The following is a 16,144-nucleotide window of genomic DNA, read 5'->3' on the forward strand; positions in this document are numbered from 1 at the left end:
GAGGATCCGGGTCTCACCTCCACAAACCCAAAGATGTGCAAGGTAGGTGAATTGACCACGCTAAATTGCCCCTTAATTGGAAAAAAATGATTGGTACTCTAAATTTTTAAGAAAAAAGTGATTGCCCCCTTCCTGTTCCTGAGTTCTACCCAGATTGCCTCATTGTTGAGCCCTCCGAGATGTCCTCCCGCAATTTGGCTGAACTATTTTCCTTAACCAGTAATGCTACTCCCCCACCCCTTTTGCAGCCCCATGTATCTCTCTTGAAACATCTATAATCCTCCAACGTTGAGCTACTAATCCTGTCCTTCCTTTAACAATGTTTCTGTGATTGCTGGAACATCATAGTTCCCAGTACTAATCGGTGCTCTTAAGTTCATCAGCCTTGCCTGCTATACTTCTGGTGTTGAAGCAACTATACTTCAGACCACTGCGTTTGAGCAGACAGGATGATGTTGTTCTAAACTAACTGGTTCCCACCCCCCTGCCATACTAGTTTAAATCCTCCCGAGTGACTCTTGCAAAGCTCCCAGCCAGGATATTGGTGCCCCTACAGTTTAGATGCAACCCGTCCTTCTTGTACACGTCCCACCTGCCCCAGAAGAGATCCCAATGGTCCAGAAATCTGAAACCCTCCCTCCTACACCACCACTTTACTCATGTGTTTAGTTGCACTATCCTCCTATTTCTAGCCTCACTGGCACGTGGCACAGTGAGTAATCCTGAGATTACAACCCTTAGAAGTCCTGCTTTTTAGCTTACTGCCTAACTCCCTGAACTCGTTCTGCAGTACCTCATCGCTCTTCCTGTCTATGCTGTTAGTACCTATGTGTACTATGACCTCGCCCTTCAGGTTGTCCTGTGTTCTTTCAGAGACATCATTGACTCTGGCACCAGGAAGGCAACAAACCATCCTGGAGTCTCTTTCACATCCACAGAAGCGCTTATCTGTGCCCCTTACTATAGAGTTCCCTATAACTATTGCTCCTGCACTTTGCCCTCACCTGCTGAGCAACAGAACCAGTTGTGGTGCCAATATTCTGACTGCTGTTGTTTTCACCTAATAGGCTCTCCCCCCACAACAGTATCCAAAGTGGTATATTTGTTAGAGAGGGGGACAGCCACAGGGGACTCCTGCACTGACTCCCTGCCCCTTCTAACGGTCACCCATCTGTTTGCCTGCACCTTGGGTGTGTCATGAAATGCTGTTGGCCACAGAGAAGAATAGCCTCAAATGTGCAAATGGGGATCAAGAAAATTAAATTACTGGTCCACATATATAAACTGGTAAACTACTCTTTTCTAGCTCCATTTCGTTCAAGTTTTCTGTCAGATCAGTGACCCTCTTGAGTCAGAAGCATCAAAACATGAATTGGCCCAGTTACTAGTTCTCCCTTGTTTCAGTTGATAACGTAGCTTAGATAGGGAACTCAACAGTGTTGTAGAATAATCTCCCACTTGCTTTTTCACAACATTATATCCCCAGTGTGTAGAATAATGTTGTGACTACTGTCATATGAGAATGTCACTTTAAGAAATGTTTGTCTGCTCATGTCACTGCAGGGATGTCAGAGTGGGGGTGGAGCTGAGCTCCGGCTCTGCTTTTTAGTTTCACTTTTAGAAAAGCTTGGGCGTGTCTGTTTTTTTTGGTTTTGTTTTAGTGTTAGAGCTGAAGCCAGCCAAAGCAGGTTCTCTCTGCCATGTAAAGACTATCTCTGGATCATTTGGTGAATTCAGTGTGATAACTGCTCTCAGTAATGAATTTAAATCTGATATGTTTCTGTTAAAAGTTTTTCTTTTATGTCTTATGGATGTTAAAAAGAAAGTAAGGATTACTTAATGTTGTATTCTTTGGGGGTTGTATTTGAATTGATGGCTGCTAAGATGTTCACTATGTTTTAAAAAGGTTAACTTGAGTTCATAGAATAAACATTGTTTTACTTAAAAAAAATACTTTTCGATTTCTGTTGTACCACACCTGTAGAGCGGGCCGTGTGCCCCTCATACCACAATCTAGTAAACGTTGTGGATCAGATGAACTCCATGATACACTTTGGGGTTCTCTAAACCCTGGCCCATAACACTACATTTGAGTGAATTGGAGAAACATGTCTGATCACCTAAATGTTTTTTGGAATGTTGTTTGTCAGATTACTGAATGGAACAAAATGATACGTTACATTTATCCATTAAAGAATGTCCTGCTTCACTGTATCAGGGCATTTAGTTTCCTTGCTAGATGATACCAGAGATCATTGAGTTGACGCCTTTTAATCAAGCCACTTTTACTCCTTTCATATGAACATGCCAAAATAGGAGTAGAAATAGGCCACTCAGCCCCTTGAACCTGCTCCGCATCCAGTAAGATCATGCTGATGTGATTGTGTTTCAAATTGCACAATCCCATCTAACCCCAAATGAGCTTTGATCCCTTTGCCTAACAAAAATCTTATCTCCCTCCACCACCATAAAAATATTCAGTGACTTGTCCTCGGTGCCTTCTGAGGCAAAGTCGCACAACCATCTGAGAGAAAAAGATTCTCCTCATATCTGTCCTAAAAGTGTGAACCCTACTTTTAAAACAGTGCCCCCTAGTTCTGGGCCCAATCAGAGGAGGAAACATCCTTTCCATGTCCACTTTGTCAATTCCATTCAGGATCTTCTAGATTTCAATCAAGTCACCCCTCACCCTTCTAAACTCCAGTGGGAATAAGCCCAATTTGTCCAACCTTCCCTCAGAGGACAACCCGCTCATTTGAAATGTCAATCTAGTGATCAGTTTCCTTTCTATAGTGCAGAGCAGAGGGGAATGTATTGGACCATATGGTGCAGAAGAAGACCATTCAACCTGTCGCGGCTGGCCCATTGAAAGAACTACTCATTCAGTTATCTATTTTTATTTAGTCATGATTAAGTGATACATGCTTTAAATTTGAAAGACTGTTTTTCAGTTTTGAGAGTGCATGTCTTCAAATTTCAGCAGGTTGCTTGGCTGCTGGGAATTAAACCTGGAAATTTGTTTACTGTATTATTTATTTCCACTCTGGTTCCTTAACAAACCTTTCCTTGATGAATAAAATAAACCTTCTCCCATAAAATTATAAAGGCAGCTAGTAAACAACAAGAGTTGACCCCTTCATTGTGGCTCATTAAATATTTCTGTGAATACTTAAGGACTGCCTTTGTTTAATAGTGTCCATTGGACTCTTATGTTGAATATCTTGGTTTGCCTGGTACTTGTGCAGCAGCTATCTTGATTATGAAAAAACAATTTCTATTTGCAAGCAATTCTAGTGATTAAATAATTTCATTTAAGTTTTGTGGCTAAGTATTATTCTGGTTGAATGTTTGCTGCCTTCTAATATTTGTCTCTCTCGTTGATTTGCTAATATATTGTGTAGTATTGATTATGCACAGTGTATCCATGTTTAATGCTGTAATATCTGACAAGTGGTTCCACTGTTTTCAGTCAATAGGGAATTACTTGGTGACCAGGAAGGGATCGATGTGTTGCTGCAGCAGCTGTCAGTGAGTATCTGTTATAGCCTCTGGCCCCTGACTAGGTTGATATTCTTAACTCATTGTAATGCTTCAGTGGTCTTTCCTCCTTTATCAATCAGACATAAATTATACCTGAATTATCAGTAATTCAAACTGCATTTTTCATCTAGAAGTGAACATCAGAACACATTGTTTTCTAAATCAGTAGACCTAGATAATTTATAAAAACAATAAAGGAAGAACCTGTATGCAATGCTTCATCACATCGCTTGGGATGTTCAAAAGTGCTGCATATATCTAAGGAATATCTTTTTTTTAATGAGGCCGTTATGTCAGCATATTTGGGAGCCATTTTGTGCACATCACAAGCATCAAAGCATAATTCAGAAGAATGACCAGTGATGGTGGTATGAGTTAAGGGAGAACGCTTGGAGAGCTTTGAATCGTGTAACAGGCTTTTGTCTGTTTACCTGAGCCACATATTCAGTAATTTGTTACTTCTAAGGAGTAAAGCGGGCTTAAACGTACAACCTTCTGTCTCAAGTGAGAGTGCTGTCAATTAAGCCGAGCTGACTTGTATTATTATGTAATAAATGTGCCACAAGTAGGCTGCAATTAATTTTACATCAAGCTTGAAATGTATTAAGATGGTTGCTTTTGAGGAAACTAAACAACTTGTGAATATTCCACATTCTGAAGTTTAGATGCTGCAGCTACCATTAATTTCCAGCAGTCCTGGAAAAAAATGATATTGATGTTTCAGTATCTAACTGAATTTTACATTATTTCACAGATCTTTTCAAACATTTATTCCCCACGTTACTGAAAGTTGTTAAATTATGAATGATTGTTGTAATTCCTGCAGCATTCAACTACAATGAAACTTCAAAGCATTTTACTTCCCAATGATAGAAATCAATGTTTAAGTGTAAAATCAAAAATGCGAGACTGGCAAAAGAGACCATATAGAATTTTCAGGCTTGGTGCGGGGCAGGGATCCAATATTGGTCAAGGAGTCAATTACTGCAGTGGGAAGGGATGATATGTTCGCAGGCTTCTCACTTGAGGCCATATGGGTGGAACTTAAAAACAAAAAGGGGCGATCATATTGCTGGGAGTGTACCATAGGCCCTAAAACAGTCAGGTGGAGATAGAAGAACAGATATGTAAATCTCAGAAGTGTAAAAACAATAGGGTAAGAATGTAGGTGATTTCAGTTACCCCAACATTATCATAGAATCCTTACAGTACAGAAGGAAACAATTCGGCCCCTCTGGTCTGCACTGACCCTCTGAAAGAACACATAAGCCTACACCCACAGCCCCACCTATCCCCGTAGTCCCACCTGGCCTTTAGACACTTGGGGGCAATTTAGCATGGCCAATCCACCTAACCCACACATCTTTGGACAGTGGGAGGAAGCCAAACACCTGGAGGAAACCCATGCAGACATGGGGAAAACGTGCAAACTCCACGCAGTCACCCGAGGTTGGAATTGAACGCAGATTTCTGGCACTGTGAGGCAGTAGTACTAATCACTGTGCTCCGGTGCTGCCCGGCAGGTGGTGGAAGTGTCAGTGGAGAGCATTATGGTGATAGTGACCATGGGCGGGATTCCCCCATAATCGGCGCGATTGCCTGAACCCGGCGGCAAAAACGGTGCGGATCACACCGGCTTCGGGCCCCCCCAAACGGCGGTCGTCCTGGACGTAGTAGAGCAGAGGAGGGAGGCCCTGTATCCCGGACACGGCCGCATGGTTTCCCCACGCCTCAGCCAGCGCCTGTGGCGGGAGGTGGCAGAGGCCGTCAGCGCTGTGGCTGTGACACCAAGGACAGGCGCCCAGTGCCACAAGAAGATGAATGACCTTGTCAGGGCAGCCAGGGTGAGTACCCCCCCGATGTGCGGCTCACCCCCAGATGCAACTAACCCTAACCCTAATGTGCTGCGCACCTCTGCCAATATATGCGCAACCGCTGGCCTGCATGTATATCCCTGCCTAACACTGTTGCCCTTTATTCCTGCCACCCACCCGCCCGCCCCCCACAGGAGAAGCGCGCACACAAGGGGAGCGTGAGAGGACCGGAGGGGGCCCAGCTGATGAGAGACCACTCACTGTCCATGAGGAGAGGGCCCTAGAACTGGCAGGCGTACCCGAGGACCAGAAGCTTGCCGATGCAGAGTTCGGGAGCGCACCACCACTGAGACGCTCCACGGCCATATCCCCCCTGCCCCTTAACACCCCTCCCCCATATTCCTGCTCCCCCATATTCCTGCTCCCCCATATTCCTCCTCCCCCATATTCCTCCTCCCCCATATTCCTCCTCCCCCATATTCCTCCTCCCCCATATTCCTCCTCCCCCATATTCCTCCTCCCCCATATTCCTCCTCCCCCATATTCCTCCTCCCCCATATTCCTCCTCCTCCATATCCCCCCTTCGCCCATATCCCCCCCTTAGCCCATATCCCTCCTCCCCCATATCCCCCGATCACCACCCGCATGTCTAACCATGCATGCTGTATTGGGTATTGCAGGACCAGACGTCGAAGCACCCGCCCCCACGACACCCCAGGGCGGCCACGAGACAGGGAGAGACCCGGTCCCTCCGGCATGCAACACCCCCTCCGGATGCCCCAGAGCGGCCACTAGACAGGGAGAGACCCGGCCCCTCCAGCATGCGACGCCCAAGGGTGGCCGCGAGACGGGGACAGGCCCGGAGCAACAGGGAGATGACGCCCCCGTCTCTTGCAAGTGCGGTGACGCAGGCATGCGACACCCAGCAACGAGGGGGGTAGCCACAGGCCCCCGTCGCAGCCGAGCCAGGACACCCCTATCCGGGACAGCCCTACACGAGGACACCGACACACGGGACACCGACGCACAATGGACGGGTGGACAGGAACCGCCACCCCAGGGGACCACGGACTCTGGCTCAGATGATGATCATGACACAACGCCACTGCTGTCGCCAACATCCTCCACCATCACAGAGACACTCACCTCGGTAGGGCACATCAGCGATGAGGCTTCTGGTACACTCACTGGTGCGCACAACACAGCCGTACCGGAACAGCAGGTGGAGGTTGGAGCAGCCGGGCGGTCGGAGGGCAGGCCGACCCCAGCAACCATCTGCCGCCCAGATGGATCCCGGGTTCCTGGCGTTCTCAGCAGGCCGTGGCCCAGTCTCTGCAGGCCGTGGCCCAGTCTCTGCAGGCCGTGGCCCAGTCTCTGCAGGCCGTGGCCCAGTCTCTGCAGGCCGTGGCCCAGTCTCTTCAGGCCGTGGCCCAGTCTCTGCAGGCCGTGGCCCAGTCTCTGCAGGCCGTGGCCCAGTCTCTGCAGGCCGTGGCCCAGTCTCTGCAGGCCGTGGCCCAGTCTCTGCAGGCCGTGGCCCAGTCTCTGCAGGCCGTGGCCCAGTCTCTGCAGGCCGTGGCCCAGTCTCTGCAGGCCGTGGCCCAGTCTCTGACGGCCGTGGCCCAGTCACAGACAGGGATGACCAACTCCCTGAGCTCCATGGCTGCAAACTTGCAGACCCTTGTCGATACCAGGGCGAGCCTCCAGAACTTGCAGTGTCGGGGGGGGGGGGGGGGGGGGGGGGTGTCCGTCGGTCCGTTCACATCCCCGGCCCATGTAGGGGCCATTGGGCACCCCGAGGGAGCAGGAGGTGCTGGGGCCCGTTCCAGGTCCCCATGTAGGGGATGCGCGGAACACCGCGATACCTCGAACACCCACCCCCCACCTCACTTCCGTCCCAGGTGCATCTGTTAGCCAATGGGCAGGACAGGCTGGCAGCTCGCCATCCCAGTTGCCCGAGCCGCATCCTGGCCCATCTAGGCCGGGCCGCCTCAGGAAACGGCCGCCAAAGGGATCCCGAGTCACAGGGCAGGAATCACAGGAGTCCACCTCCAGTTCTGCTCTTCCGTCTGGGGAACCACCTAGACGTAGTCAAAGGCCCCTTAAGGCCAAACAATTAGACACCGAGTTAGTTGGCACGGGAGCAGGGCACAGACGAGTTATAGGGTCTAAGGCACGTGTATGGACTGTTTGTTCTTAAAATCACTTTCACACATACAGAAACTGCCTTTGTGCCCTATCCGAAGCGTGCGGGGGTGTCGTGTGCGTTGAGCGCCAGTGTGTGTGTGTGATGGGGTGGTATTACGTCGACCCCAGGTGAGTGTGCCCTCCCCCCCCCCCCCCCCCCCCCCCCCCCCGCCCCCGGGTCGCCCTCGCCATCCCCCCGGGCAGAGGAAGGGACCCTGCGCTGCAGTGTCGCGGCCGCATGCAGGGATGGTCCAGGTGGAGGGTGGTACTTGGCCTGCAATAGACATGCTTCCACCGGCGACCATGAGAGCCCGGCCCGTTGTGCCACAGGTGGATCTGCAATGGAGGGGTGGTGTGCATGCGGGTGGGGTGGGGGGTGTCATGGTGTGCGGTCTGTGCCCATACTCAGCGATTTCCACACCCCCCCAGTCAGTGAACCGGGCGGCTATCAGCCTGTCCTGTGCCCACTGGCCAGCCGGTAATGGTGGGCAGCCTCCCGTCATGACCAGCCCGTCTGTCCTGACCATTGCCCCCATCCTCCTCATCTGGGGAGCACTGCTCCTCGTCCTGCTGCTCCTCCACTTCCCCCTCTGCCTGTGGCACATCGCCCCTCTGCTGGGCTATGTTGTGCAGGATGCAGCACCCCACAACGATGCGGCCGACCCTGTCTGGCGGGTACTGGAGGGCCCCTCCAGAGCGGTCCAGGCACCTGAAACACATTTTTAGCAGCCCAAAGCACCTCTCTATCACACGTCTGATCGCTGCATGGACATCGTTGTAGCCGTTCTCCGCATCACTCTGTGGCCTCCGTATAGACGTCATCAGCCACGACTGCAACGGGTAATCCTTGTCGCCCAGCAACCAACCCCTCGGCCTGAATGTTCATGGAATAGGTCCCCTTCCTATTGGTGAACACAGCCCTGTTATCCACAGGTGGCCACACGGCGACGTGCATCCCATCGATCGCGCCCTGGACCATGGGAAACCCGGCCACAGCAGCGAAGCCCGCTGCCCGGGCATCCTGGCTGGTCCGGTCCACAGGGAACTGGATGTAGCGGTCTGCATATAGGGCGTTTGTCACTGCCCCGCTGCACTGATGTCTGTGAGATGCCGGGCAGGTCCCCACTCAGCGCCTGGAATTACCCCGTGGCATAAAAGTTCAGGGCCACCGTACCCTTGATGGACACGGGGAGAGGGTGTCCTCCCCCAGTGCCACGCGGTGCTAGGTGTGCCATCAGGTGGCAGATGTGTGCCACGGTTTCCCGGCTCATCCGGAGTCGTCTCCTGCATGTCTGGTCCATGAAGTCCTGGTACGACGAACGGGGCCGGTACACACAAAGCCTCCTCGGGCGTCTTCGTCGCCGTGGCGCCACCACCTCCTCCTCCCCCTCCTACTCGTCCTCGTCTTCCTCCTCGTCCTATCGGGCGGGCGTCCTTCCGGCCTGGGCGGCTGCCACCTGCCCCTCTGCAGCACGCTCCTGCGGCAGCCTCCGCCGCCTCCATGGCACGCTTCACCTCCTACTCCTCCTCCTCCCCCAGGGCAACATGTAGAAGTGCAGCTACCGCCATGGCGGCCAACATCGCTGGCTGATCAGCAAACATCACGGCCTGGTGGAGGGGGGGGGAAGACATGACGACAAGTCAGCATTGCCCGTACCCCCCTCCCCAGCAGCCAGGTGCCATGGGCTTCATGGTCACGCCTGTTGGAAGCTGGAACCTGGCCAGACGGACAGCCTCCCTCGCCTTCTCCCCCCAGCACTCGCCCTCTTCCCCCTCCCCAGTACTCACCCCCTCCCCCCCCCCCCCCCAACCTCACCCCAGCACTCGTCCTCTTCCCCCCTCCCCGTCATTCGCCCTCTCCCCCTTCCCCGGCACGCCCTCTCCCCCCTCCCCGGCACTCGCCCTCTCCCCCCTCCCCGGCACTCGCCCTCTCCCCCCTCCCCGGCACTCGCCCTCTCCCCCCTCCCCGGCATTCGCCCTCTTCCCCCCTCCCCAGCATTCGCCCTCTTCCCCCCTCCCCAGCACTCACCCTCTCTCCCCCCCCCCCCCCCTCCCCGGCACTCACCCTCTTTCCCCTCCCCGGCACTCGCCCTCTCCCTCCTCCCCGGCACTCGCCCTCTCCCTCCTCCCCGGCACTCGCCCTCTCCCCCCTCCCCGGCACTCGCCCTCTTCCCCCCTATTCGGCACTCGCCCTCTTCCCCCCTCCCCGGCACTCGCCCTCTTTCCCCCCCCCCCCCCCCCCCCCCCCCCCCCCCTCCCCGGCTCTCGCTCCCTCACCCCGACACTCGCTCTCTCACTTCTCCACCACTTCACACGCCACGCCGTCACTTCTCCTGCGGCCACCCCACGCCATGACCTACCTTTCAACTTGTTGACTCAAAAAGCTCTCCTGGTTGCACTTTAAGAATTCCGCCCCCTTTAAGCCTTTCACACTCTGGCTATCCCAGTTGATATTGGGGAAGTTGATGATATCACCTATTATTACCCTATTGTTTTTTCACTTCTGTGAGATTTGCCTACATATTTGCTCTTCTATCTCCCCCATTCTGTTAGGGGGCCTATAGTACAGTCCCAGCAACTTGTAGGAAAATCCACTTCAGAGCAGTAGGAGCCAATCAAAAAGGAAATGGAGAGCATACATAAACCTCCTATAAAGGCAAAAGATGGGACCAAAAATCCAGAAAACCCTGGATGTCCAGGAAAATAGAGGATAGGATCAGGAAATAAAGGGAGGCTTCTGGCAGACACAGAGGGCTTGAAACAGCGGATGTGTGCGAGGAGTATAGAAAGTGCAGGGGGTACTTAAAAAAGAAATCAAGAGCGAAGAGGGGAGGTGAAAAAACCCTGGCGGGGAAGGAATGTAGGGAAGAACCAGTTAATCACAAACCAGTAAGTCTAACATCAGTGGTAGGGAAATTATTGAAGAAAATTCTGAGGGATAGAATAACCAGTATGGCTTTGTCAAGCGGAGATCATGTCTAACAAATTTGATTGAATTTTTCGAAGAGGTGAGTAGGTGAGGGCAGTGCAGTTGATGTAGTTTACATGGACTTAAGTAAGGCTTTGACATGGTTCCGCATGGGAGACTGATCTAGAAGGTAAGAGCCCACAGGATCCAAGGCAGTTTGGGAAATAGAATCCAAAATTGGCTTTGCAGCCAATCATGTTGTTTGAAGGTTGTTTTTGTAACTGGAAGCCTGTGTCCAGTGGTGTATTGCAGGGATTGGTGCTGGGTTCCTTGCTATTCGTCGTGTACCTTAACGATGTAGATGTAACTGGATGGTGTGAGTAATAATACACAGATGACACAAAAATTGGTGGTGTGGTAAATAGTGAAGAGGAAAACCTCAGATTACAGGGCGACAGGCTGGTCAGATGGTCTGAACAAAGGCAAATGGAATATAAGTCTGAAAAGTGTGAGGTGTGCATTTTGAGAGGACTAACCAGGTAAGGGAATGCACATTGAGCGGTAGAAAGCTAGGGAGTGCATGTCTTTGGGTGCATAACCATAGGTCCCTGAGGCAGCAGGACAGAAAGATAATGTGGTTAAGAAGGCATGCGGGTTACTTGCCTTTATTAACCGAGGCATAGAATATAAGAGCAAGGATGGAGCTGTATAAAATGCTTGTTATACAACAGCTAGAGTATTGTGTGTAGCTCTGGCCACCAGAGTGTTCACACTGGAAAGGGTGTGGAGAGGATTCACCAGGCTGTTGCCTGGTATGGAGCGTTTCAGCTATGAAACGAGGCTGGTTCTCCTTTGAGCAGAGAAGGCTGAGGGGGAACCTGATTGAGATGTACAAAATTATGAAAAGCGTAGATAGGAAGATGCTTTTCCCCTTAGTTGAGGGGTCAATAGCCGGGGGGGGATAGATTAAAGATAATTGGCAGGAGATTTAGAGGGGATTTGAGGAAAAGCTTTTTCACGCAGAGGGTGGTGGGAATCTGGAACTCACTGCATGAAAGGGTGGTAGAGGCGAGAACCCTCAAAATTTAAGAAGAATTTAGGTGAGTGCTTAAAACACCATAGTATACAAGACTACGGACCAAGTGTTGGAAAATGGGGTTGGAATAGATATGTGCTTGATGGCCGGCACAGACACGATGAGCCGTAGGTATTTTGAAATAATCAGTTGTGTTATATCAACTATAACACTACGAATAAGTAAGAGTGAATAATATTTAGTATCATCCCACCCAACAAAGGTGCCATACCTGACCATTTTCAGGTGCATCATCAATGACTTTCCCTCTATCATAAGGTCAGAAGTCAGGATCCTCACGGTTCCATTTGCAACTCCTCCGATGTTAAAAGTAGCCCATAGGTACCATTCGTGCCGGGCAACGACCAGCTCCAACAAGAATGAATCTAACCACCTCCACTTAACATTCAATGACATTATTATGATGAAGCCCTCATCACCCATATCGGTGGGGGGGGGGTTCTCTTTCTTATATTTGTCCCGATTTTGAACAAAAGTTTGAGTTTAGCATTACACTTGCTGTGTTCCCTCAAGTGATACAATGGTCATTGGTTTTGTTTATGTGCTATTAGTCTGCTGTTGAACACAGATAAGAATAAAAGTCTGTGGCTCAATGTTTAAGTATTGAATGTCAGCTGCACTTCAAAAAGGAATCTTATCTGTCATAAAACATACACCGGGAATGATTTCTGTGAATTTTTAATTCTGAATCCCAGAAAGTTAGAACTAGCCTTTGTCCAATGCTTTACAATAGGCTACAAATTCTAATTTTGCTGGGGCACCTAAGATCAGTGCAGGCATATATAGAATGGGCATTTGTTAAGTTCTTTGTTCTTGCTGCATTGTTCTCAGAACTGTGTGTATGCAAAATAAATTTGAAAGGTTTGTAGTATTTTATTTGGGAAGAGTGAAATAAGCCAACAAAATGTATTTAGTAGAATAATGATAATGTTTAATTGAACAAGACTAATGTTATCATTAACGTGCTAAACAGATTTCTAAACAGTTGGCCTTGTTTTTACTAATGTGGATGCAATAGCAAACTGCCAAGCAATTATTTGCCATGGCAATTTGAATACAGAATTCCATGGCAATTTGAATACAGAATTCTGGCAGTGATGGTTAAATTGGATCAATTGCTGAAGAAGAGAGCTATCCAATCTATGTTTTGTATGCTGACGGTCTTGTAAAATCTCAATCATTGGAGGGGGAGATGGTGGTGCAGTAATAATGCCACTGGACTAGTAACCCAGAGGCCCAGGCTCTGAGGATATGGGTTCAAACCTGACTATGGCATCTGATAGAATAAAAATTAAATTAATAAATCTGGAATATAAATCTAGTCTCAATAATGATGTCCATGACACTACCATCGATTGTTGTTAAAAACCCAGACCTCCAGGAATGTGGTTGATTCTTAGCTGCCCTCTGAAATGCTCACTTCAAAGGCATTGCGGGATGGTCAATAAATGCCCACATTCCATGAAAAAATAAAGAAAAAATAAATGTTTATATTGCAACTTTCAAACCTTTTGTTGCTCATGATTTGTACAAAACCAGACTGGAGGAAAGCATAGTTTTCTTGACATATATTAATGACTTAGGCTTGGATATGTGGGACACAATTTCAAAATTTGTGGAGGATACAAAACCTGGAAGAATTGTGACCTGTTGAAAATAGTGTAGAACTTCGAAAGGAAATTGATAGGTTGGCAGAACGAGTGGACAGTGGCAGATTAAATTTAATGCAGAGAAGAGTGAAATGATTCATTTTGGCGGAAAGAATGAGGGGAAGCAATGGAAAATGAAGGTTTCAATTTTAAAAGGGATGCAGGAACAGAGGGACCTTGAGGTACGTGTTCACAAACCATTGAAGGTGGCAGGGCAGATAGAGAAAGCGGTTAATAAAATTGGATCCTGGGCTGGAGGCACAGAGTACAAAAGTAAGGATGTTATGATGAACCTATATAAAGAGCAGATTCAGCCTCATTGGAGTGTTGTGGCCCACTCTGGGTACCACACTTGAGGAGGATGTGAAGGCATCAGAGAGTATGTAGAAAAGGTTCATGAAAAATGTTCCAGAAATGAGGAACTTCAGAATGTGGATAGATTGGAAAAACTGAAGCTGTTGATGTTGGAGAAGAGTAGATTACAGAACACCTCTCACATTTCTATTCACTCTTACATGCATGTGTTACATGCATCTGTTATCTGAGCTAATATTACTATCTTTTAATATTCATAATACTATTCAATACTGAGCATCCCACAGCTGGAACAAAAGCATCATCCACAGGAGGAAAGACTGATATGAAATAGTCATTTAGCAGCTCTGCCCTGAGCTGAATGCTGTATACTATCTTTTCGTTGCCTTGTAAAATGGTTTATGGCCTCCTGACATAGCTTAACAAAATATTTTGCTTTTACTGATAAAACTGTGCACAATATCCTTTCCAAAGGTCCTTTGGTTACTTTCATGGCTGTTTTTGTATTTCTTGATCGCTTGCGGTATCTTTCTCTGTTTTCCTTCTAGTTTTAAATGTCCAAACTTGCTTCTGCATTCCTCATGAACCATACTGATTTTATTTTACCATAAGCCCGTCCTGTCTTAGAGCCATCGAGACATACAGAACTTCATTCCGTTTGAGTTGGCATTGGGCAAAGGTAACTGCTATCCCACTGCTTCCAATTCATCTCTTGCAATTAAACTGGCTGCTGACGGAAAGGAATTGATGAAGTGCACCCATTCTACTCTGACTGAGGTTGTTACTTGTTTTGCTGTGGTTGCAACCTCAAGAATGTATGGGATGGCAATTGTCTTCCAGCGAACTTGGTGGATGGTGTTTGCGGATGTTGAACAGGGGCTTGATTGTGGAGGGACACAGCCAGCGAGTTGACCCCCAGAGGCAATTGTGCAACAATTAATTTTAGCTAATATGCTGCCCTTTCTAAGTGATGATCTTTATGTATTTGGCATAGGTGGAGGAGACGCTGGTGGTATCATGAGGGAATACCTAGGCATCTCTGTTCCATCGCCTGCTTTAAAATTATACCATCTAATTCATGTTCCCTTTCTTTATTCTCTCTGCCATATTGATTACTCCACACTTGTGCATTAAATTTCATCCACCATATGTTTCCCTATTGCACCTGAGTTGCTGGATGGAGTAAGTCTCCACCAGAACTCGCCTCTGAGCAATCAACAAGGGGAAGGAAAGGCTGCCTTCACTCCCGTCTGCATCCCCTGCAAATCCGACACCCCAAAAATGGCTACCAGAGGACAAGGCTCCAGAATCATTGACATGGTGTTGAAGAAAAAAACCCAAAAGCTTATCAGTTTGAGGCAAGCCAGAACATGTGTGTGTGTGATTGGCCAGCCCCCCGGAACACCGTTCGCACCTCATCACCTGCCAACCCCCTCTCCCACTTTGCCTTCACCCCGTCCGCTGAGTCCAAATCTCAGACAGAATCCACCCATAAATACCAGACGTGTTACCCTCTTCGACCCCGCCAACTAAAGGATCTTTTTCAACAGAGATGTCCACGGTGCCACAGGAAATGTTAGGAAGGCCACCCATACAAAATTTCTCATCTGGAGGTACTTGAACGAGTTGCACCCCACAGCAACAATTCCTCCAAGCCGGCAAACCGTCCCTCTACAAACAAATTCCCGAATCTCTCAAGCTTCTTCCCTTGCCATCCAATCTCAACAGTTCAAATAAGTGATTCACACAGATAAGGGCCATCCTCAATATGGATCCAAGCTTAATATGCTGCCTGAATTGTCTCCATATCCTTAAAGTGGACACAACCATCAGGTTTGAGAAGAAGCTAGCCAGAGAAAACGGGAGCGAGGGGCTGGTTTAGCACAGTGGGCTAGACAGCTGGATTGTAATGCAGAAGAAGACAGCAGCGCGGGTTCAATTCCCGTACCGGCCTCTCCGAACAGGCACCGAAATGTGGCAATTCTGGGCTTTTCACGGTAACTTTACTGAAGCAGACTTTTTAAAAATAAATTTAGAGTACCCAATCAATTTTTTCCAATAAAGGGGCAATTTAGCACAGCTAATCCACCTAGCCTGCACATCTTTGGGTTGTGGGGGTGAAACTCACGCAAACACGCGGAGAATGTGCAAACTCCACACGGACAGTGACCCAGAGCCGGGATCGAACATAGGACCTCGGCGCCGTGAGGCAACAGGGCTAACCCACTGCGCCACTGTGCTGTCCACACTGAAGCAGACTTGTGACAATAAGTGATTTTCATTATTAGGGGCTGGTTTAGCACAGATGTTAAACAGTTGGCTTGTAATGCAGAACAAGCCCAGTAGCGCGGGTTCAATTCCCATACTGGCCTCCCCGAACAGGCCCGGAATGTGGCGATGAGGGGCTTTTCACAGTAACTTCATTGAAGCCTACTTGTGACAATAAGTGATTATTATTATTATTAAATCCCCACATGACCTCCTCTATCTGTCCCCATACGGAACCTGGGTCTCTGCACCGTCTCAGCACCTTCCCAGCATTGGCTGTCCAATAATAATAATGGACCAGCAGTGGCGTGGTGGTTTTGTCTCTGGACTAGTAATCCAGAATCATGCTCTGGGGACCCGGGTTCAAATC

At 49.0% G+C, this 16,144-nt stretch overlaps 1 protein-coding gene across 1 annotated transcript in view; it reads left to right on the forward strand.

The window, feature by feature from the left end:
* Nucleotides 1-16,144, forward strand: part of ctnnbl1 (catenin, beta like 1) — a 220,712-nt gene that overhangs the window by 124,776 nt on the left and 79,792 nt on the right. The window contains exon 9 of the mRNA XM_038803075.1: nt 3,470-3,528. Within this exon, the coding sequence (XP_038659003.1) occupies nt 3,470-3,528 (59 nt within the window). The remainder of the gene's footprint in view (nt 1-3,469; nt 3,529-16,144) is intronic.

Source organism: Scyliorhinus canicula, chromosome 7 (assembly GCF_902713615.1).
Source record: "Scyliorhinus canicula chromosome 7, sScyCan1.1, whole genome shotgun sequence".
In the NCBI taxonomy this organism is placed as follows: Eukaryota; Metazoa; Chordata; class Chondrichthyes; order Carcharhiniformes; family Scyliorhinidae; genus Scyliorhinus; species Scyliorhinus canicula.